This window comes from Hemitrygon akajei, chromosome 6 (genome assembly GCF_048418815.1).
Source record: "Hemitrygon akajei chromosome 6, sHemAka1.3, whole genome shotgun sequence".
Taxonomy (NCBI): Eukaryota; Metazoa; Chordata; class Chondrichthyes; order Myliobatiformes; family Dasyatidae; genus Hemitrygon; species Hemitrygon akajei.
Genome location: NC_133129.1, coordinates 133941309 through 133966808, shown reverse-complemented (window position 1 = coordinate 133966808; position 25500 = coordinate 133941309). Strand labels below are relative to the sequence as shown.

Below are 25500 nucleotides of genomic sequence, written 5' to 3'. Positions count from 1 at the left end.
GGTGCTACTTCCCTGATCAATTACAGAATGGTGCAATACAATGAGCACAGCAAGTGATGCACTTACACATTCAGTTAGTATATAGGAAAATATAAAAGTATAAAAGAAAAAAGTTCTGATTCATTTCGCTAATGTAGAAGGATTCTACTATACTGTACTATTTTAATATCCCAGATAAGTACAAAAAAGAACACTCTCACACCACAAAACACGTAAAAACAAAATGTTCATTTAACTTCTTCAGCATGACATAATTCAGTACACAAGGCACAAAACAGGCAGCAACAGTTCCTCAAAGGAATTGAGACCTGCGCACTGTGTTTGATACAATCTCACACGTCCTTGCCAACTGTTAATGATAGTAAAATCTATCTTGTATTTCTGATGACATTCAGAAGCTAAAATGACTTTTCTTTTGGATAACATATCATCTAAATCCCTTGATACAACTCTGTAATCCATTCCCGGACAGTTATTAATAAGGTTTTGTGCGACTCTGAAATTGATATACCACAACAGTAACTGTAACGACCTTTGAAATATAGAGTCTGCGTGATTGACACTGAGGTCCGTACAGCAGAAATATCTGTCGGCGTGCTCTGGGAAACTAACCCTCAGCTCTACTGAGCAGTAAAATTTAATCACCTCTGTCCAAAGCGTAAAGGCCGTGTGTATGTGATGTGCGCCCGCACTGTCAATGAACACACAACCGTAGGCTTACACATGCATTGGCATGGTGTGTGTGTGTGTGTGTGTGCGTGTGCGTGTGCGTGTGCGTGTGTGTGTGTGTGTGTGTGTGTGTGTGTGTGTGTGTGTGTGTGTGTGTGTGTGTGTGTGTGTGTGTGTGTGTGTTTTCATATTTTGTGCGAATCTGTGTATCTGCGGGAGGGTAATGCGCCTGAGAGGACGAATTTATATATACAGTATACAAGTATATCCGTGCGCAATTGTGTTTTGCGCTAATCGCTGGGTTGTCAAACTATCATCCTAAAATCCAGTGCTTTTTTATAATTCTAAAAAAACTGAATTGGAACAGTGAAGTATCGCTATTTTTGAGCAGTATTGCGATTTTCTAGTTGGGAGCACCCCTCGATGTTAGTGCGGTTCATGAAGCAACCTTCTGACAGTTGTCACGGTTTCTAGGACGGCGCACGGTGCATGAAGGAGGCGGTGATGGTGTTTGGGGTGCGGGGGGGAGGGGGGTTGGTGATGGTGGCGTGGACCTTGAATTCACGGCTGCGCAGCGTTGCTGCCAGCGGAGAGCAGTGAGCTCCTCCTTCCAATGCGCTGTCTTTTCTTCCTCTCGCTCGCTTCCTTCCAGCAGAGCCGGCCTCCACCGAGCCGAACAATGTAAGTGCATCACTTGATCGATCAACATCGAAGCTGTGTGATCGGTTTGCGCTACAGAGGAGGTGGCTATACCTGAGCCTGGGTATAGCCAGAAGGAGAAAGGTCAGCGCTGGGGCGAGGAAAGAGGCGGGGAGAAGGCGGAGGGGCGGCGGACAGATGCCTGGCCGCTGGCCGCGGTGCTGAATGATCAGCTCAGTGCACGTCTCCACCTCCCGCGGCAGTACACCAGGAAAACGACCTCCCTCCGCGACATGTCTGGTCGAGGAGATGGGCATGGGCGACGACAACGATCGCATCGTGATAAACGTGGGAGGGACTAGGCACGAAACGTACCGGAGCACCCTGAAGACCCTGCCCGGCACTCGGCTGGCATGGCTCACCGAGCCCGGCGCCTTCGCCAATTTCGACTACGACCCCAAGGCGGGCGAGTTCTTCTTCGACCGCCACCCAGGGGTCTTCGCTCACATCCTCAACTACTACCGCACGGGGAAGCTGCACTGTCCGGCCGACGTGTGCGGACCCCTGTACGAGGAGGAGATCGCCTTCTGGGGCATCGACGAGACTGACGTTGAGCCTTGCTGCTGGATGACTTACCGGCAACACCGAGACGCCGAGGAGGCTCTGGACAGCTTCGAGTCTCCCGATCTCAACAGCGGCGATGGCGACGGAGGTGGTGGAGGAGACGGGGTGGGGGACTCGGAGGACGAGCTGGACACCAAGCGCCTCGCCCTCGGAGACTGCTCCCCTGAAGCGGGAGCGAAAGCCTGTTGGTGGAGGAAATGGCAACGCCGCATCTGGGCTCTCTTTGAAGACCCCTATTCATCTAAATATGCACGGGTAAGGGAAAATACTCTGCAAGGCTCTGCAACATTTAAATATGAACTACAGTTTAAGAACCTGTTGGTTAAATGAATAGGGGCAGGGGGAGTTCAATTTCTAGAAGCATCTTAAATGAAAGAATGTAAGTGGCAAGTTTCCATTGAATTAATATGGAAAGAAGGGATTTAGGGAGGCGCGGGTGGTGAAGCTAGGGTGGGAGTTAAGTGTGGAAGGGAAACCAATAGTCAAAACTACATGGAGTGCCTGGGAATGCAGAATCATTGCTTGAAGAATCCAAGAGGTCCAGACTGAGATCCTGTATCTCTCGTTTTGGTACAGCGAAGTGAGAAGATTGCAGATTGCAGCAGGTTTATGGAGCCAAGTCGTGTTTGTAGCAAAACTGCGCCGACTACCAATAAATGTAATCTCGCTCAGCGCATACAGTGGAAAGAGGTTTCAGATATATGGTTCAGATGGGCACAGAAAGTCAATTTTTTTTTTCAGCTCCCGGTAACGTTTGCTGAGGAACTGTCTTCCTGTGTGTATTTCGTTCTAAAGATACAAATATTGGAAATTGTTAATTAAATTGATATGTTTGTTGGACGGGGTTCAAGCATCTGCGTATATTGGAAAGCAGGATTATTTTTAATTCGGAGAACTAGTCCTTCTTGTCGAAGAAATGGTGTTTATGCACAGCGGGAGTGCGTTTCAGATTGGGGCTCATTGATATTCCATAGGCGCACACTGTGGGTGCAGACTGCAGAGGAATCTGAGAGTCGCCACTTTAACCTCAAGTCCTGGGTTTAAATACATTTGCAAAAAAAAAAAAAGAATTGTGGATCATCTTACTGAAATGAAATAATGAATCACGACACCGTGCTTCGATCTGTTTTCTCTTAAAGAAACTCCGGCTAGAAATAGCAAGGATAACGCAACAGTATTTACAGCAAAGAGCCAAGCACTATTACAAACAAAAGCATCCACAAGCGCCAGAGTGTATTTCAGCAGTTCTACAGTTTGTGAAATTTCCTGTTAAATTGCCGATAATTTATCTAATCTTAAAGCTCCTGGGAGCGACTGTCACGTGCCCCCAGTTTGAAAACACATTTTTTGTTGTTATCGCTCTCTAAGATGTTGTGCTATCGCTGACCTCAGAAAATGAAGGTTATCGATTCGCAGATTATTTAGAGACTAACGACAGCGTGCAGGTGCCGGACAAGCACACAGACCACTCAAACACCTTAGCGCCCAAAGAACAAAACCACTTAATCAGAGATGCTAAGAATCCGCTTTCTGCTCGGGTGCAAAATCGTTCTCTGTATTAACTAATAACGCAACCGCGAGCACAGACTATGTTTATTGAGCTGGTTTCCGAACGAATTTAGGTAACGATTACAGTATTGTACAGGGATATGGGCAGGAGAAAGCGGAAATACAAATCGTGAGACCGACATCCCTATTTATTTGCAGTATTTTTTACATGCTACTTGTTGATTGCAATGTAGCCCAGAGTCAATACTTCTTCCTCCGTGTATAACGGTTCATCCTGAACAAAGCACAGCAATCCGTGTTTGTGTTTGTAAGGAAGGATCACCAGCGACACAAGGATGCCTTTCCAAGATGTCTAATGTGATTCCTTCCGTTATTATTTCCAGGAATAGTTCCTCTCATTTATCTCCCTCTGACTGCACCAGAAACATGTTTCTGCCTGTTGTTTTTACTGTACTACCTCACAGAAATCCTAGAGAAAGGCACCAAGGGGCAAGGTCGAGGCTTTCAGGAACCAGCGAGTGTTTCCTCGATGTTCCAGCAGGTGGTACCTCGCACAACGTCCGATTTTCCTGAAATCTCTGCAGTAGGAAAGGGGAACAGCTGATTAAACCAGCCGCAGAATACAGCCAGACAGACAACGTCGTCGCCCAGCAGCGATTCTTTGAAGCTTGGCAATTAACCGTTTAGTTTGATGCAGTGCTCAGACAGAGCACTTGACCTTGAATCTGAAATAATGCGCCTTCCTGAACATTAAACAAGACTTGTCTTACAGGTTGTCCACAAATTGCTGCAGGAGCTGCTATGAAATCGTTATCTCAGGAAATTTGAAAAAAAAACAAATAACGTTCATGAATAGAATGCCCCAGCCAATATCAACCAGCGAGGGTCTTTTTTTTAAAGTAACAATATAAGTTACTTGGCTTAGTTAACGCAATGTTGTAAATAGCATACCTTGGAAAATGTCTTTTCAGCACAAGAAACAAAAAAGAGGGAATAATTTGATGACGAAGGCATAAACGATAATATGGAAGGACCTCTCCGTAATTAATGTTTATAATTAATTCCGCAGGATCGTTTACATTCAATTGTTTTGCTCTCTGTTGCGTTTTTATGGTTTTCTTATTCTTGAATGAATTCACAATTGTCAGGGGACCAATGTAGATAACTGCACATTAAAATCGGGACAATTCATGCTAAATGAAATTCTCAAGGGTTGGATTCAGCGTGGGAGGCATGAGAAGGCGAGGGGGGAAGTAGGAAATATGCATGGACAGGTTTCTTTGGAAGATTAGTAAAATATGGAGGGCAGCGTTCAGAAAGAGCTTCTAGCAGGTTAGATGGTTTTTCATTTGACCTTCCTTAGTGTTGCTAAATTAATAATTTGACAGATTTTAGTCTCCTAATTCTTCTCTACGGTCTTGAAAAACAACATCTGAAGGAGAAAATATGTTAGACACAAACTTTGTTCTAGTTGACAGTGGATGTGATATGGGTGTTAAGAATGGGTTTGTTGGGGTAGAATACAGAATACAGAGCACATTATTTCTAACGTCATCTATGTAATCAGCCGCTCTTTGTGCTCATGCCACTAAACCAAACAACTTCTCACCAGTACTTCTTTAAAGGAGCAGTCATGTTGAAGTTAGATCACACAACAGGTCACCTGGTGCCCTTTCACCCCTGGAAACTTGGATCAAAACCAAGCAGAATTTTGAGATAAAAGTCAATTCTCATAGCTTTGACCCTGCATAGAATTGTCCAGATACTGGTGCTGGTCGTGCGCAAGGCACATGGTTGATGGCAATTCTGTCCTAAAACAAAATTACAGATCATTATAGGGGAGAAAAACACCTTTATGCATTCATGTGACTATCAGCAGCAAGAACAACATTTCTCAGCATCCTTAATTTCTCTTGAGATATTGGAGATGAACCACTTCTTAAACCACTGTAAGAGAAACCAAAAGGTCCTCAAAATTTTGTGGGTAGCAACTTCAGACTCTGAAGCTATCATCCTTCATGACATTATTCCCTTGAGCACATATAGCTTACTTACACTGAGCTTCTATTCTCCATGCAATAAGCTGCCAAAAATGCACACAATATAACAAAATACTTAAACTCTCTGCAAATTCAAATTGATGTCATTTTGTTGCACAGTCAAGGTTCAGATTATCAAGTAACAATATCTGTTTTGATTTCTTATGGTGCTTTTTCTTTGCACCACCACAAAGCTGTAGATTTAGCAAGGAATCTGGCTCTTCAACCCAGCAAAGTCTGCACTGACCAACAAGAACTAATTTTCACCAGCCCTCCTCTAATTGAATTTTATTTTCCCCACATTCCCATCAACGTTTCTACCACTCATCGACGCACATCAGGTAATTCACAGTGGCCAGCTAACCTACCAACCCACCATGAACGTGGGAGGAAACCAAAACATCTAGATGAAAGCCTTTCTGTCACAGACTGCACGTGAGATCAAGCTGAACCCAAATTATGGGAGCTGTGACAGTCATGAGCTACTTTATTGAGCCTTTAATCCTATATAATTTATGATGCCTGTATTTTGCTTCCAAAATAAACTCACATTTTATTTTCTCCATTGAACTGTATTTGTGGTGCAATTGCCATTCTTTAAGACTGTAATCCTTATTGCAGTCTGGGATACCCTCAAATTTTGCTGCTTACACCTCCCTCATCATGAGCCCCCAAATTAAAGAGGGAATGAATCAATTTTTCACTTTTTTTGCACCCAGGTAGTCAAGGTCATCTGTATTGTTGAGGTGACATGAGACATTAAGAAATTTCTGACCAAGACATGCAAATGCAACTCAGACTCCATTTTAAAAGGATACATATTATTTTTATTGATATGTTCACTCTCTGATTTCATTATGATTTATACGCTATAGTGCCTCAGTTTTGCATTTCCCAATTCTATAGCTGCTACTGCAAAAAAAAAATCCCTTTTACTTCAACAAACTCAACAGAAATTATTTTGTGTTTTGTAGGTAAGTGAAGTAGTTTACACAGGCAGTTTCCATTATAAATAGACATTAATAATGGGAAAATTGATAGAAAAATATAATGAAGCTGAAGGTATATTGACAATATATTGACAATCCCAGTTTAAGCTCTTGTAAGGCACAACTCATCATTCACTAGACTGAGAAGTACCTCACTTCTTCATCTCTTTCTAACTACCTATTTAGCAATATTCATCTTAATTTCACATGCATTTCTCTTTGCCATGCACCTCCCATATGACTTATTTTAGAGCATCTCTACAAAATTACATTCTGTGAATTTTCTGTTTTTGTTTTCTTGGGTGATTTCAGCAGATTTCAAATACATTAAGAATGACTTCCTTTTAGAAAAAATACAGGGACTAATCCCAGTTATTTTATTTTACCTACATTACAGACTGAAGCTTAATGCACCTGTAATTCCCTTGCTCATTTTTTGAACAAAATTGAAATTTTGCCACCTTTTTGTCTCCTACCAAAGTTATACTTCAGTAAATATATTGGAATATTTATTTATCCTGTTATTTGCTAGATCAACATCTCAATAATGATAAATTATTATAACACTTTCTTCATGTTTTTCCTCTTTAGGTCTTTCAGTTCGATATTAGATTTATAACAAATTTTACAGATTTCCTCATGTCTTTCTGCACTGGTAGTATTCTTCACCATATCAATCTGAATCCAGAATTATAACCACTTCATTTTAGTAGTTAAGTATAGATAGTTAATATATTGTTCCTCTATACCAAGGCCTATTGCTGCTCCCTCGTTTGCTTTCTCCATTCATTAACCCAACCCTCCACACCCTGCACCACCACTACGTTATCATTTCTACAGACACTCCGGGGCCTAGTGTCATTTTATGGGCATACAATCAATCTAAAGTATGTAATAAGTTATTTTATGTATTTATATTTTGTCTATTGTTGTGCTGTGTATCTTTATTTTTGTTGTTTTTTTGTTGCATTGGATCCAGAGTAACAAGAATTTCAATTTCCTTTACACTTGTGTACTGGAAATGACATTAAACAATCTTGAATCTTGAATCTTAAGTCCCTGGATTCAGATTAAACTAAATCATTTTCCATTTTGACATAAAATTCCATCATGTTACGATCAGTGTTCTCTAAAGGCTTCTCTTATAATTAATAACCCTTTCCAATCTGAATCTAGAATTTTAACCATTTCATTCTAGTGGTTTGTCAACCATAAATTTGAACAATTTATTAATTCTCATCTCTTGAATTAAAATGAATGGACATAAACACCTTCTACTGATTTTACAATCCTAATATTCACTTCCTTTCTTGAAACCAAGGTGAAGTATTTCCAGAACACAAGAACTGAAACAATTAGAAGCAGTATTAGGCCCCCTCACCCTTTGAACTTGCCCCATCATTTGATGTTCTTATGGCTTCAACTCCTCCTTCATGCCAGTTCCCCAAAACACCAATTCCCTTAATCTTTCATAAAACCATCTACCTCCATCTTAAATACTTCTAATGACCGAGACTCCCCATCCTACTGGAGCAGGAAATTCCAGAGATTTGTTATCCTCAATGAAAAGAAATTTCTGCACTTCCACTTTAGATAGCTGTCCCCTTATCTTCAAACTATTTTCCTTTGTCTCTCACACACCATTGCCAACTTGTCTCCATTTTTCAAATGATTATTAATTTTACATTGAATATCTTAATATTATGATGGTGATGTTAAATATCACATTTTAGCTCACTTTTAGATTGTGTAATGGGTATATCAGTAGATTTCTTTCTAATTGTCATTTTAAACAAACTTCTATCTATGTCTACATATCTAGGTCAATTGAACCTCTCATGCTCATTCATTATTCAGTAAAATCATGCCTTATATTTTACTACAGTGCTACATTCCTACACTAACCCTATTTCCTTTAATATCCATGAATTCAATCAATCCATCTATGTATTGAACAATCTATGTCACTGACAATAGCACTCTAGTGTAGAGAGTCCACACTGAAGAATTTTCTTTTCACCTCAGTCCTAAATAGCCAATATCTTATTTTGAGACTATAATCCCTGGTCCTAGACAGTTCAGTCATCGGAAAAAATCATCCTCAAATCTATTCCATCAAGCTTCATAAAAACAGCAAATTTTAAAGAAAATATGATATTAATCTGATTAATTTCCCTGTTGTCAGGTTTACTGCACTTTTTGACAATGATTTTCTCTTGCTCTAACAATACCTCATTGGATGTGATCACCTTCCTTACTGAGTTTTTATGTCTTGAAGGGATATAAATCTTGCTTGAAAGCTATATATTAATTTAATAATAGTTAGCCATTACTTGTATACCTTTTAATACATTGCTCCTATATACCATGACCTATTGCTGCTTTTTCTATCCATTAACCCTATCCTTGACACACCCCACTAGCACTACTTTATTATTTCCTGTCAGTCACCTTATGTACAGACACTCCTATGCCTAGCATCACCTTATGGACGTACAATCAATCTATAGTATGTATAGTGCCTATAAAAAGTACTCACTCCCATTGGAAGTTTTTGTGTTTTATTGTTTTACACCATTGAATCAAAGTGGATTTAATTTGGCTTTTTTTTGACACTGATCAACAGAAAAAGACTCTTTTGTGTCAAAGTGTAAACAAATCTCTACAAAGTGATCTAAATTAATTACAAATATAAAACGCAAAGTGATTGATTGCATAAGTATTCACCACCTTTAATTTGACACACCAAATCATCACTGTTCAGCCAATTGGTTTCAGAAGTCACATAATTAGTTAAATGGAGATCTGTTTTTGGAGACCTGAGTGCAGTCAAGGTGCTTCAATTGATTGTAGTAAAAATACACAGGTACCTGGAAGGTTTACTGCTGGTGAGTCAGTATTCTGGCAAAAACTACACCATGAAGACAAAGGAACACTCCAGGCAACTCTGCCAAAAGGTTATTGAAACGCACAGATCAGGAGATGGATACAAGAACATTTCCCAGCCATTGAATATCCCTTGGAGTACAGTTAAGTCAATCACGGCACTGCCATGAAAGAATATGGCACAGCTAAAAATCAGACTTGAGTAGGCCATCCTCAAAAACTGAATGACCTTGCAAGAATGACACTAGTGAGGGAGGTCATCAAGACACCTATGACAACTCTGGAGGAGTTACAAGCTTCAGTGGCTGAGATGGGAGAGACTGTGCATAGAACAACAGTTGCCCGGATGATTCGCCAGTCACAGCTTCATGGGAGAGTGGCGTAGAGAAAACCACTGTTAAAAAAAACTCAACATGAAACATCAACATCATTAAAAACAAACAAACCCTACCCTGAAGCATGGTGGTGGCTGCATCATGCTGTGGGATGCTTCACTGCAGCAGGCTCTGCAACAGGCATTGCAACAGGCTTGTAAAATGAATGCAGAAAAATACAGAGAAACTCTGGAGGAAAACCTGATGCAGTCTGCAAAGAGAACTGTGACTTCAGAGAAGATTTGTTTTCCAGCAAGACAATGACCCCAAGTATAAAGCCAAAGCTATACAGGAGTGGCTTAAAAATAACAAAGTTAATGTCTTGGAGTCCGAGTCCAGACCTCAATCCAATTGAGAATTCGTGGCTGGACTTGAAAAGGGCTGTTCATTCATGATCCCCTTGCAATCTGACAGAATTTGAGCAGTTTTGTAAGGAAGGATGGGGAAAACTTGCAGTGTCCAGATATGCAAAGCAGACTGAGACCTATCCACACAGACTCAAGGCTGTAATTGCTGCCAAAGGTGCATCTATTAAATACTGATTTGAAGGAGGAGAATACTCATACAATCAATTATTTTGTGTTTTATATTTGTAATTAATTTAGACCACTTTGTAGAGATCTGTTTTCACCTTGTCAAAAAAGAGTCTTTTTCTGTTGATCAGTGACAAAAAAGCCAAATTAAATCCAATGTGATTCAATGTTGTAAAACAATTAAAATTGAAAACTTACAAGGGGGGTGAATACTTTTTATAGACACTGTATATAAGCTATTTTATGTATTTATATTTATTATGGTTTGTTTATTATTGTGTTCTTTATCTTATTTTTGTTGTTTTTTTTGGCTGCATCGATCCAGAGTAACAAGTATTTCAATTTCCTTTACACTTGTATATTGGACATGACATTAAAGAATCTTGAATCTTGAATCTCAAGTCCCTGTATTCAGATTAAATTAAATTATTTTCCATTTTGACATAAAATTCCATCATGTTACGATCAGTATTCTCTAAAGACCTCTTATAATTAATAACTCTCTCCTATTGTGCAGATTTACATCTAGAATAGTCTATTCATTCATTGAGTCAATAATGAAGTGAGATGATGTATATAAAAATATACGCTCCTAATATATTCTAATATTCTCCATACCTTAAGGATCTTACTATTCACGACTTCACAGTGATTCTGAACTAGAGAATTCACAATTAAGGAAGTGAGAATTGTCACTTAATTGTTCTCTAATGCTTTCTTAGATTTTGGGGCATTTTGTGCTATCAGTGTCAAGGAAACTAGTCTTCATCTGATTATTCTATATCTGAACTGGAGATGTTTGACAGTGATACCATTCCAAAGAAAGTTCCACTTTTCTTCCTTTGCCTTAATTAAATAAAAATACGACACAAAATTTCATAATGTAAAATATAAAGGCACTGAATTTTGTGTCCAAAGTGGACTCAAAATTTATATTGTTGTATTTTTGGTGCTTTTAATTAAAATTCTTTAACTTTGAAACACAAACCAATTTTTATGCATTTTTTTTTCTCTGAATTTAACCCCATCATTAGTTGTAGGATACATGCATTTACCTGCGGGATCAGAAACTGGTACAATGGATGGGGCTGTCAGCTTGCAGCTTGCCAGCTCATGATTTTTCATTCACACATTTAAACACGCATAAGAAATGTGTTCTGGTGATTACAGAAGCATAAATCCTGGGATAGTATCATAGAATCATAGCAAAACAGTGTCATGGAACAAGCGGAGGATATTTGGCCCATCAGATTGATTACAGCTCTTTACCCTCTATAATTTAGTCAGTAGAATTTTTCTGCTCTTTTCAGTGCTGTTATGAGTTATTTTCCCTCGTGGCAATTTAGTTTTTTACTAATTGATTGTTCCCATACTCTAGCAAGAGACAAGTTTCAGATTATACTCCTTTCCTGAAAGCTTTCTTCACAACCCCACACATAATTTTTTTTGCCATTACTAAAATTTGTATCCCTTGACTCATCTGTTCATGGGGATAATTTCTCTCCATTTATCCTACATAAATTTGTCATTGACTTCTTTCTTAAAGAGAGAAAAGAGCCCAAGGAAAAACATGGAATGACATAAAATGAACATTATGTCAAACATATATTTTTCAGCAAAATCCAGCCTATGAATTATGTTAGGGCATTGTCTATCAGCCATCTGATTTCATGCTGTTGCTGCAGCATTTTAAAATCAAATCTATTGCTTGCTAATGTGATTGTACAGTAGTTAGGTGCTGTTTTAGTTCTGGGATATAAGTAACATCCAATTACTTACGTAATAATAATTGCCTGCTTCACAGAATTTGCCCCCCTCCTCTCCTTTTCAAGATTGCCATGTGGGGGAGTTTGTGTGTGAACCAAGCATGTGTGTAGAGGGATTATGCCAAGCTCTTCAGGGTGTATTCAGCATTCAATGAATTTTCTTTCATGAATTTTCAGTTTCTAATTCAAAATGGGACTTCATAAAATAAGTCACCTAGAGTCAGTGTCAAGTACTCTGTTTCAGGTGGATAGGATAGATTTTCATCTTCTTCAGCACAGATGCCCCCCAGTGCTGTGTGCTGAGCCCACAGCTGTTCACTCTGCTCACGCATGACTGCTCGGCCTGAAAAACCACATCGTCAGGTTTGCCAATGACACGACAGTGGTGGGGCTCATCACCAACTACGAGATGCCCTACAGAGAGAAACTGGAAGAGCTGAGGTGCCAGGCAAATAACCTTAATGTCAACAAGGCAAAAGGGATGGTTATCGATTTCAGGAGAACTCGCACCACTCACACCCTTCTTAACGTTGGCACCACAGCCGTGGGAACTGTGAGCAATTTCAAACTCCTGGGACTACTCATCACATCCAACCTCTCATGGTCCCAGAACAGATCCTACACAGTCAAGAAAGCTCACCAACACCTCTGCTTTCTGAGGGGGCTGAAGCGAGCTGGACCTTACACATCCATACTCATGTCATTCAACAGATATGCAGTAGAGAGCATCCTAACAAGCTACATCACTGCTTGTTTGGAAACTCTCCTGTGGCAGACAGGAAGGCTCTGCCACAGGTGGTCAAAACTGCCCAATGCATTATCGGCACCAGCCTACCCACCATCGAGGACATATATACAGAAAGGTGCCAGCAAAAGGCCAGTAACATCATGAAGGATCCCACCCACGCTGTTCATGGACTGTTGGTCCCACTCCCATCAAGGAGAAGGCTAGGTAGCATCCATGCCAAGATCACCAGACTCAAAAACCATACTTACCCCAGGCAGTATGGCTGATCAACACCTGCACCCACTAACCCACCACTACTTTACCATTTCGTTATGTACAGCCTAGAATCACTTTATGGGCATTCAGTCAATCTATGTATATAAGCTATTATGTGTATTTATAATTAGAGTGTTTTTAAAAAATATATTATTGTGTCCTTTGCCTTTTGGTGCTGCATCAAATCAGGAGTAACAATGATGTTGTTCTCCTTTACACTTGTGTACAGGAAATGGCATTAAGTATTCTTGAATCTTCAGCTTCTTTCCCTTGGAATTTTTGATCTATGTTTGGAGCAATCCAGCCCCTCCTCAATGTGAGGGGTGGAACAGTTATCACAGATAAAGTAAAGTACTCTTTAGGTAACTGGAAAAGACAAAGTAGAGAAGTATTAAACATAATTCATCCTGTCTACCCACTGCATGCAGTTCCATGTGTATTTAAGACTTCCTCTAAACCTTGCCATCAAACACTCCCAAGTAAGGAACAAAAGGAAGTACAGGAACAGTAAGATTCCACCACATGATACATCAAACTGAGTTCCAAAGTTTAGAAAAATAATTCCTTCTTGAAATCCCCTATTCCTGTCATCATTGGACATCCACTCTGAGCTGGTTATGAAAACCTTATCCAGTCACACAACAGTGTGGGTGACTCCTGACTGCCCTCTGAAAAAGCCCAGCAAGCCAGTTGGGTATATCAAGCTGCTCCAATACTGTTAAAAATTTAATTGCATAGAGAATTCAGTGTTAATGGTGCCTCTGGAATCAGGCATGGAAAAGATATTCCCAACCTAACTTACTTTTCACTGGTCTCTTCATGAATGGAGGGATATGGGTTGATATCTAAATTTGGTGAGATGACCACCAGACTAGCTAACCAATAGCTTGACATAGTTGTGCTCACTGAACCAAACCTTTCCTCCTATATTCTAGACTTCTCCACCACAATCCCAATTCAACACAATTGGTAACTTATGGTGTGGCATATCATTCACTCTTCCCCTATGATTAAGTTGGAGGCATGAACACTGGTTCAACATGTGCAGAAAGACTTGCCAGAATTGACATCAGACATATTGAAAGATGAGGTATGGCGCAGAACTATACTGTTTATACAATACGCAGAAGAATGGAGATACAACATATGTAGCTATGCAACCACATAGTCAAAAAGGTCAGATCCAGTCATGTGGATGATTAAATAGTTAACAAAGGCCTCTTCTTCATACCTGGTAGAGATCTGTATTTGCTGTATGTGGCTGAAGTATCTGTAATCACTTTCAGGAAGATCTGTCAAGGACAAGGGTCCATCTGAGATATCCATCACAGAAACGAATTTTAAGCCAACTTGCTTCTCTGCCTATGATACCTATAACTGGTTAATTTGACTGGATATAGCAATAACTACCTACATCTCCAGCTAGATTGTTCCAATACATTTACAATACAGACATCCACCTGATAATGTGGAAACCTGCCAAGTCATGGTCTGCCTATAAAAATATCACAAATGCAGATAGCCCCATAAGTAAACTAATCAGAAACATGGAGAAAATAAATGCCTTGCAGAGGCAAGATGAGAGATACTGCCTTTGATATTTTTAATGAATGTGACATCAAGGATCCTTGATAAAACTGAAATTATTAGGGAAAAACATGTGCTGTCTAGAGACATACCTATAACAAGATGTTGTTGAAGGTTAATCTTTGTCCAGGAAATCGTTGTAAGGATTCCTCAGGACATTGTATTATGTCCACTCATTCGTAACTCCTTCATCATAGACCTTCCCTCTATGGTAGAAGTGACAATGCTTGTTGATACTTGTCCATTTATATTCACAATACTTAAGGTATTAAGGCAGCTCATGAATACAAGTAGCAAGTATCCAGACAAACACAGGCTGGTAAATGCAGACAATGACCATCTCCAACAAGAGAGAGTGATACGGTGTATTATTATCGCCAAGCTCCTTGCAATCAATATCCTGGGAGCCGCTATTGATCAGAAATTAAAAAAGGCTAGCCACATAGATACTATGGTTGCAAGAGCAGTTAAAAAGTTTAGCATTTCACCTAGCTCCAGACTACTAATTGCCTGTCAATCAACAGCAAGGCACAAGAGAGATGTGTGATGTAATACTCTCTTCATCGTTTAGTTGAGTGCAGCTCCAACAAGATGCAAGAAGGGTGATGTCATCAAGAATAAAGCAACCTGCATGCCTGACATTCAATCCATCACTTAATCACTCCATTTACTATTGGCCACATCCACTGTGGTTGCAGAACTGTCCCAAAACTGCAAAACACACCATGGCAACTATGAAAATCTTATTTGACAACTCCCACCAAAATGATGACCTCTACTAACTAGCTGGCACTTGAGGATGCAATTTGCAAGCAATTTCCCTCTAAATTTCACACTAGCCCGACTTGGACACATACCACCAATTTCTTCTTGAGTTGAAGATTGTGAATTAATCATCAAATAACACCATGGGAGGAACTCCACCAACTAGTCATCACAGGTTCAAGGTCATGTCATCTCTTTGGGGATAAGGCAGACTGGCAATAATTGTTGGCCTTGCATTTACTGATAGAGAAGGCAGTCTCAGTTAAGATAGTGGCTCAGATTCAGTGAGAAATGACAATAGCTCCCTGTATTTTTGCCCGAATTTCCTAAATCAGCTTTGGTATTTGTTTGAAAGGCCTGACGTTGACACCAGCTCTTCAAGGTTTTTTCCCACATTTGTGCTTCAACACTTGATTCCTCTGGTGGATGATCAGGAGACCTGGTTTAGCTAGCAGTCAATGCTTCAATCACTTCTTTTGTTTATTCTGAGTGCACCCAACCGGGATCTCTCCGCAAAAGATGGGGTATCTCCCCTTAAACTCCCACTGAGCATGGGTTAGCAGTTCTTGTGGTCTAATCATTGTTTACTGCAAATTCCAGGATCCTGTGTGAAGGTTTTCTCTCTTTATATGGAAAATACTGATACTTAGAAGCACAACCCATCTATCCATTTTAGGTTGTTCAAGTAACCATTTCTAGCTTGATAATGATGGAAAGAAAACCAGAATGGACAATTGTTGGTGTAATTCAGCTTTGTAGGGATGATGTTTGCCTGATGTGAGTTTCGCAGCTAATAATGTCAAAGCCCGCTCAGCATATCTTTTGGGGGAAACCTATGACCTTCATTGTTACCTCACAAAGAAGGTATAAGCACATCACCGAGGGTTTCAAAACAAGATGATAATTATTGATGCAAACATAAGGAAATCTGCAGATGCTGGAAATTCAAGCAACACACACAAAATGTTGGTGGAACGCAGCAGGCCAGGCAGCATTTATAGGAAGAAGTACAGTCGCTGTTTCAGGCCGAGACCCTTGACCCGGCCCGAAACGTCAACTGTACTTCTTCCTATAGATGCTGCCTGGCCTGCTGCGTTCCACTAGCATTTTGTGTGTGTTGCCTGATAACTATTGAATTGAATTGACTTTATTTCTCACATCCTTCACTTACATGAGGTGTAAAAGTCTTTACGTTACGTCTCCATCTAAATGTGCAATGTGCAGATTAGTAATTTGTAATAAATACTATAGCAAATAGAATAGTATTTGTAATAATACGGTAAGATATGTAACAGAACAGTCAATATAACATAGAAATACAATTGTGTCATTGTGAATTAATCAGTCTGATGGTCTGGTGGAAGAAGCTGTCCCGGAGCCTGTTAAAGGGTCCTGCTAAACTTTGGAATTAAAGGGTCCCTTTGAAATGACATAGCATTCTCAAGCCTCACTGTTCAAAGGCTGGTTTATGTAGATAATTCATTGGAGCTCCCTTCTCTAACTGTAACCTTTATTGTAAGTTTCAGGCAGCAACTGGCATGGTGGCAAGCCTACACTTCACAAAGGCATGGAGCAATTCATAACACGTAACTCAATCCCAGGCCAACTGGGAATCACAATATCATCTCCTCCCATAGTTGTCTCCTCATCTCCAGGACAATATTTTCTACTACTGTGTTGTGGATGCCATGAGAAAAGTCCTTTAAGTGTTGACTCACTTCCTAATGAGGCTGAAACTGTGAACTCTACATGGAGATTATGACAGGAATGCTCATGAATCTGTGTGGCTAAATGACTCATCTGTGCTTGATCTTTTTCTTTGGTTTGCAATTTTTACGGAGAACAATTTTGTTTTTTCCATTTATAACACATATTAACAGAAATAAAAGGAGAGGTTCTCTATATTTGATGCTTTGGAAGGGGGAAAGATATGGGCTACAACAGAGTTTTCAACACCTCAACTACCTGTATTGGCTTAAAGAGCTTCTAGGAGAGTGGAATCAAAGATAATTTGATCAAGGTTCATTAAATAATGTGGGCACTACAGTCTGTTCATGTGGAATTAATATTTCAATTAAATACTATAAACGGAACCAGAAAAGTATGCAACAACTGTGTTAGGTCAGATAGTAATTGATTCTTTCTCAGGAAATCATAAACTAATGAATTAGATTGTTGGTTTGGGCAGTGATGACTGATTTCCCTGTATTCTTTTGAGTGCCACAAAACTCTACTCCCCTTTGGGGCATGGCTACCACATACAGATGATTGAAGTGTTATTGTGCCTTCAGAATTAGGATTAGCTTGGATTGGTTATAAGATGGTTAGGAAATTTCCTCTCTGATTTAGCTTGTTGTTACTAATCCAGGATATTATATGGCTCCAGGTGAGTATGGTTTGTGTGTACTCTGTTTTACGAGATCGACTAAAATGATTGGCTGGTCATTTTTTTGTCCACTTTGGTTATATATTCATGGACATGATAATAGTGAAGGAGGAGAGTGAGAATTTGTTGTTTGACAATGCAGCGAAGAATTCCTCTGTATCTATGCATTCTACCCCTTTCCTGAGAGAATTGATAAGTACTAGATATTTTGGAGTAATTCCAATCAAAAATAGTGACAAGCCTTTGTCTGATTTCTCAAATCCACACAAAGTCATAAGGAAAGTGAATATTATCTTTTTCCAGTGCATTCTTCACTCAGTTCCTATTGACTCAACTGTCCACAGTCCAGACTGTAGCAAGAATTGGCCGTTCATCAGGAGCATATTGTGCATTAATGCAGCTGAGGAGTCATACATCTACTCACGTTAGTTTCCACTTTAAGAATTGCCTATGCTAAATCTGATTCAACTATTTTAGAGGCTTCTACGATGACAACACCTAATTACAGCACAGTAGTAAATCTTTTTGAAAATCACTGAGATTTCAAACAAAACCCAACACGTTTGACTTCTGTTGAACAAGAAATCATAGAATCTTTATAATTTCGCAAGAGTATTTCTATTCCATTGACACATACAGGTAACACATTAAAATTAATAGAGCTACAGTTTGGGTACCTACTTTAACTAAGTATTATTACCATTCTTACAAAGTAGCTCTGTGATCCAATTGGGGCAGAGTATTAGGTCAAATTACATAAGTTATTCTTATATGCCCTTGAGTATAGTAGATAAGGTACAACGTAACTGAAGTAATTCTTATGATTTGATTACTGGATAAGAAGTAAAAACAAACAATTCTCCTTCGTGGCGTATCAATAGGCCATTCAGAGTGATGAATGAATGCATCGCTTAACAGTGCAAATTTCACCCCTAAAAGCTATTGTTAATTGAGCTGGGGTTAATTAAACAGCAGTGCGGTGTTCTGCTCTTCCAATGAGGTTATAAAATGGGTACTGACCCAGCCAAGACTGAGTCATTCTGCACAAATCCATTCATGAATACTTAACACCCATCAATGGCAATAAATTGGCTCCCTACACTGTCAGTAATAACTTAGTACTTCACACAATAACAAAAAATCACATGTCCCTCAAAAAATGACAATATATCTACACCAAATACATTCAGAGTAATCCGTTTACTGACTAATGCACCAACACCACTAACAGTACGAAGTTGATACTGATTGTAATACACTGCTATTTTATTTTATGGTAATAGGCTGTCAATTTGTACCCTTAACAATAATGGACAGATCATGCTAATCAAAAACATTTTAAAGAACTGAAATAGATTTAAATAATTTATGGAATAGATTAAAAAAGTAAAATCTAATATAATTCTGTGAAAACACATGTAATTGAAAAATTAATTTATGGGATTTGTCATAATTAAAATAAAAATCACTTTTCCATCTCGATCAGTCATTCTATTCAAACAAATGGGATCGCGTTACACATACTGGTGTATAACTATGGGGTGTAACTGACCTGTTGACTCAGCATTATTGAACAGATTCAATTCTGAATCCAGAGATCAGTTGACCTCTGTACGTGCAACTGATTGCTGCATAGTGGAGATACAGGGGTCACGACTGGACTGACCCATGCCGGACGTTCTCCCTAGAATATTTGGCTAAAGAGTGTCCTGATCTGGACTGTCATATTGATATTAAAACAGTGGCAGTAGCAAAATGACACAAACTAGTATCAATAGCACAATGACATCTTGCATGCTGCAATAATTTTATTTATTTATTTGTTAAGATATGGCGTGGCTCTTTGAGACATGCAACCCAGCAACCCTAGCCTAATCACCGGACAGTTGTTACAATGACCAATTAACCTACCAGTCGGTACATCTTTGGACTGTGGGAGGAAACCGGAGCACCCGAAGGAAACCTACGTGGTCACGGGGAGGACGTACAAACTCTTTACGGACAACAGTGGGAATAGATTGACAGTCCACAGGTTGCAATGATATATTGATACCTCTCAAACTGCTAGTAATAAATAACTCTTCAGGTATTGAGACCTCAAATGCAGACAGGTATTGACATTAAATGCTTTCACTGACCTGTAATAACAGCTCATTTGCTGACATAATAAATCAACAGTAATGGTGATATATTTGACCTTATTTACTGAATCTAATATATCATTTAATATATTATTTAACATATTTATTGTGATACGGTGAAACTTGTCTCAAATAGGCAGTTTTAGTACTAGACATTTACACATTATACTGTATACTTAAAGCTTGTACACCAAGAGCAATATATTGATTCCCCTCTGACTTATGATAATTTATTGAATTCTCATGTACTGACAAAGTCAGATATGTTACGCAGTAGTAATAATAAATTAATATCTCAAACACTGGTAGTAGTATTGTGACAGGATATAATCGGACAGAAAAATATGGATAGCTTACAGAATGTAAATAATATGCTGACAGCTTACAAAGTTACAGCAAGAAACCAGAAATATTAGTGGTAATATGTTTCCTCAAATGCACATCACCATTATTATACACAATCAAAACAGGCTAAACCGAATGCAGTATGTAAGCTGACATACTGTGATTGTGATACATTGTGATATGCTGATATCACAAATGCAAACAATGATGTATTCATATAACTTACATATCAACAGTATGTACTGTATCCTGAGATACTAATATAATATATTGATACCCCCAATACCGATGGTAATGTTGGATAAGTTTATCATCTGGCCCACTGTTGGCAAAATAATGACATGTCAAGTCATGCAGTAAGATACTGAAAGCTCAGACAATGATGGCAACATAGAGATAGCTCATACAATGGACGGACATTAATGTATTGACACCCTAAGTACAGTAATAAATGGAATCCTTGCATAATGGGAATATTAAACTAGGACTGATTAATACATTCATTCCTCATACAATGATGGTTACACGCTCATAAGTCACATATTAATTGCAATAAACTAACTGCCTACAATAGGAGAGCAACATGCACCTCTTACAATGAAAGAATGCACACTGACACAACCTAGTATATCACACAACAGTAATAGTAAACTTACACATTAACCGCCGAATCCTCAAACACCGAAAGACATTAATACAGTGGTATCTAAAATATATGACATCAAATCCACTTTGTGCAGGAATGCATATATATCATTAAGAATGAATACATACAATATTCTTTCAGTTTTATTTTAATATTACTTAGTAATATATTGTAAATGGACATAACGTTATTTATATAATCAGACCTATGCATTTAATGCACAGAGAGTAATGTGGATATCATTAGCTGTGAGTAAGATATTTACTAATTAATGATTTGATGCCTCACTGACTGACTGTGGTATACTAAAACCTCACATAATGGCAGAACTGTACTCACAGATAAGGCTATTGCACTGAAATTTCACTTTTAGACTAGTGTATATTGACACCTCTTACAATGGTGCAATCTGCCATATAATGCAACTCATATATTCATTGTCCACTCTTCCACCCTTGCATTGTGGAAGAATTCATGGCAAGTTATTTCTGCATATCTTGTGAGACAATGCAGCGACAGTGGGCTGTGAGTGGAGGCTTATTGGAGAGAGTAGTTCTATTCAAGTGCGTTGCTTTGTCCTGAATTGTACTGAATATTATTCTAGCTGCAATCATCTATGCAAATGCAGAGTATTCCATCACTCTTCTGACTTGGGCCTTGTAGCTGATGGAAATGCTTTGAACATAGTACATTGAACAGAATGTTACAGTACAGGCCCTTCAGCCCATGATGTTGTGCTGACCCTTTAAGCTACTCTAAGATCCGTGTTGGCACCCAAGTGGTTAAGGTGTTGGTCTAGTGATCTGAAGGTTGCTAGTTCGAGCCTCAGCTAAGGCAGCGTGTTGTGTCCTTGAGCAAGGCATTTAACCGCACATTGCTCTGCGACGACACTGGTGCCAAACTGTATCGGCCCTTGCCCTTCCCTTGGACAACATCGGTGGCATGGAGAGGGGACACTTGCAGCATGGACAACTGCCGGTTGCCATGGACAACTGCCATACAACCTTGCCCAGGCCTGCATCCTGGAAGCTTTCCAAGGTGCAAATCCATGGTCTCTCGAGACTAACAGATGCCTATTATTATTATTATTACTATAAGATCAATTTAACTTTTTCCTCCCACATGGCCTTCCATTTATCTTTTATCCATGTGCCTATCTAAGAGTCCCTTTAATGTAATTATATTTCTGCTTCTACTACTACACCTGGCAGTACTTTACAACCTTTGTGTCATCTGCAAACTTACTAAACCGCCCTTCCAATTCCTGATCCAAGCCATTTATAAAAACTGCAACAAGCAGGTTCCCCAGAATAGATTCCTGTTGAACAACACTGGGCACTGACCTCCAGGTAGAATAAACTCCATCTGCTACCACTCTCTGCTTCTGTGGGCAGGCCAGCTCAGAATATGCACAGCCAAGTTTCTCTGGATCCCATGCCTCCTGACTTTCTGAATGGGATAATCATGGGACTTTCTCAGAGAATTTGGTCAGGGTCATAAAGCACAACCTGCCCCTCACAAAGCTATGGTGACTATTCCTAATCAGACTATACATCGCCAAATGCTTATGAATCCTGTCTCTAAGAATACTCTCCAATAGTTTGTGCACCACTGATGTAAGAGTCTCTAGTCTGTAATTCCCAGGGTTATCCCTATTTCCTTTATAGAACAAAGGAATAACATTTTCCACCCTCCAATCATCTGGCACTACTCATGCGATCAGTGAGGACGCAAAGTTTATTGTCAAAAACACAGTAATCTCTTCCCACACTTCCCATAGAAATCTTGGGAATATCCTGTTCGCCCCTAGGAACTTATCTATTCTAATGTTTTTCCAAAGTTCCAGCAAATTCTTTCTTAATGTCACCATGTTCCAACATACCAACCTGTTCTACGCTGACTTCATGTTTGTCAGGATCTCTCTCACTGTTGAACACTGAAGCAAATCTCTTCTCCTATCTCTTTCAACTCCAGCCACATGTTTCCTCTTTTATACCTGATTGGCCCTGCCCTTGCCTCTAGTCATTCTCCTGTTCTTCACATATGTGTAGAATGCCTTGAAGCCTTCCCTAATCTACTTTCCAAGGCCTTCTCATGTGCTCTTGTCACTTTCCTAAGTCCATTCTTAATCTTCTTCCTAGCTACCTTGTAACTCTCGTCTGATTTTTGTTTCCTAAATCTTAAGTAATTTTCTTTCTTCCTCTTGACTAGATGTTCCACATCTCTTGACAGCCATGTTTCCTTCATCCCGTGAAACTTCCCCTGCTGCAATGGGGCAAACGTATCCAGAACCCCATGCGTGCTCCCTAATCAACCTTCATATTTCTGTTATGCATTTCCCTCAGTAAATCCATTCCCAATTTACACACCCAAGTTCCTGCCTAATAGCATCATAATTAGCCCTCCCACAATTAAATACTTTCCCATACTGTCTGCTCCTCACACCGTCTAGGATTATGGTAAAGGTCAGGGAGTTGAGGTTGCTGTCTCTGAAGCGCTTACCTGCCAAGAGATCTGTCACCTGACCAGGTTCATTGCCTAGTGTCAGATCCACAATGGCCTCTCCTCTAGTCAGAATTAGTCATACCTAATTCTTCCTGGACATACCTAACAAATTTTGCCCTATCTACACTGTTTACATATGGAGGTGCCAGTCAATATTAGGGTAGTTGAAGTCTCCATGAAAACAACCCTGTTGTTTTTGCATCTTTCCAAATCTGCCTCTTGATCTGTTCCTCGGTTGCTATTGAGGTGTATGGAGTACTCGCAATTGAGTGACTGCATCCTTCCTGTTCCTTATTTCCATCATGCTGACTCAGATCCCTTTATGACGTGCTCCCTATCTGTAGATGTGCTATTATCCCTGATCAGCAATACCATTTACTCCTCCGTGTCTCTTTTAAAACATCTAAACCCTAGATCATCCAGCTGTCATTCCTGTCTTGGTGACAGCCCAGTCTTGGCAGTGGCCACAACTTAATAGTTCCATATACTGATCCAAGTTCTAAGTTCATCATCTTTTTTCCTAAACTTCTTGCATTAAAATAGATGCATTTCAACCCATGCAACTGACTGCAATTACACCCTTTCCACCGCCTTTCCTTTCTCACAGTCTCTCCACCTGGTGCAACTACCTTTATAACAGCTGTCCCATCCTCTGACGTATCTCTATGGTTCCCATTTCCATCACCCCTGCCAAACCAGTTTAAACTCTCCCCAACTGCTCTTGCAAACCTACCTACAAGGATATTGGTCCTCTTTGAGTTCAGGTGTAACTGTTCCTGTTGTACAGTTATACCTTCCCCAGAAAAGATCCCAATAATCCATAAATCTGCAATGCTTTGTGATGTATGCTGGTTATGGTCTAGCAATTGGTGAGTTTTCCATTGATTGCTTTAGTCTTAGGATACACATTGATATACTGTATCCAAGGATACACATTGATACACTGTGTATCCAAGGATACACAGTGTATCAAAAGGGCAGGCAGGTAGGCAGAGGGAGTGGCGTAGCTCTGAAGGGAAAAAATGAAATCAATTTCTTACAAAAAGGTAACATAGGATTAGATGATGTAGAATCATTATGGGGAGAGTTAAGGATTTGCAATAGTAAAAAGACCCTAATGGGAGTTATATACAGGCCTTCAAACAGTAGCCAGGATGTGTGCTACAAATGACAATGTGAGATAGAAAATGTCAAAAGGGCAATGTTACGATTGTCATGAGGGATTTCAATACGCAGGTAGACTGGGAAAATTAGATTGGCACTGATTTTGGTTTGCAAGAGAGAGGACTTGTAGAATGCATATGAGATGGCTTTTTATAGCAGCTTCTGGTTGAGCCCACTAGAGAATCAGCTATTCTGAATTGGTGTTTTGTAGTGAACCGGACTTGATTAGGGAGCTTAAGGTATAGGAACCCTTAGGAGACAGTGATCATAGTATGTTAGAATTCACCCTGAGATTGGGGGAAGAAGCCAAAGGCAGATGTTCAGTATTATAAGGGAATAACAGTAACTACAGAGGCATGAGAGAGGAGCTGGTCAAAGTTAATTGGAAGTGGACACTAGTAGGAATGATGGCGGAGCAGCAATAGCTGGAATTTCTGGGAGCAATTTGGAAGGATCAGGACAGATACATCCCAAGAAAGTATTCTAAAGGAAGGATGCCACAACTATGGCTGACATGGGAAGTCAAAGCCAACATAACAGCAAAAGAGAGGCAGTATAACACAGCAAAAATCAGTGGGCTGAATAGCCTAATTCTGCTCCAATGTCTTATGGACTTATGGACTTCTATAGCTGTGTTAGAATTAAGGCAGGCTCTCTCATCTCCAAGATTCATCCTTTTTGTATGTTCTGTATGTTGCTGAAGGCTGTAATATGATCAAGTGTGAGAACTCCTTCATTGATGGTAGGATATTGGCAGACTGATAGAAATATGTTGACATTCTATTCACTGATGGTAACATAATGTCACCTCATGTAATTATAGCAACATCAGCAGTTCACACACAGACAGCATATTGACAACTCATGCAGAGATAGCAATCATCATATATTTATATCTCATAGACAAATAACATATTATATTAAATAATA

At 39.5% G+C, this 25500-nt stretch overlaps 1 protein-coding gene across 2 annotated transcripts in view; it reads left to right on the top strand.

The window, feature by feature from the left end:
* Positions 1 to 1248: 1248 nt before the first annotated feature.
* LOC140729492 (voltage-gated potassium channel KCNC1-like) overlaps positions 1249 to 25500 on the top strand; it is a 68249-nt gene continuing 43997 nt past the window's right edge. For both annotated transcript variants that reach the window (XM_073049280.1, XM_073049279.1), the window contains exon 1: positions 1249 to 2187. In XM_073049280.1, coding sequence (XP_072905381.1) covers positions 1534 to 2187 — 654 coding nt within the window. In that variant the 5' untranslated portion in view covers positions 1249 to 1533. The remainder of the gene's footprint in view (positions 2188 to 25500) is intronic.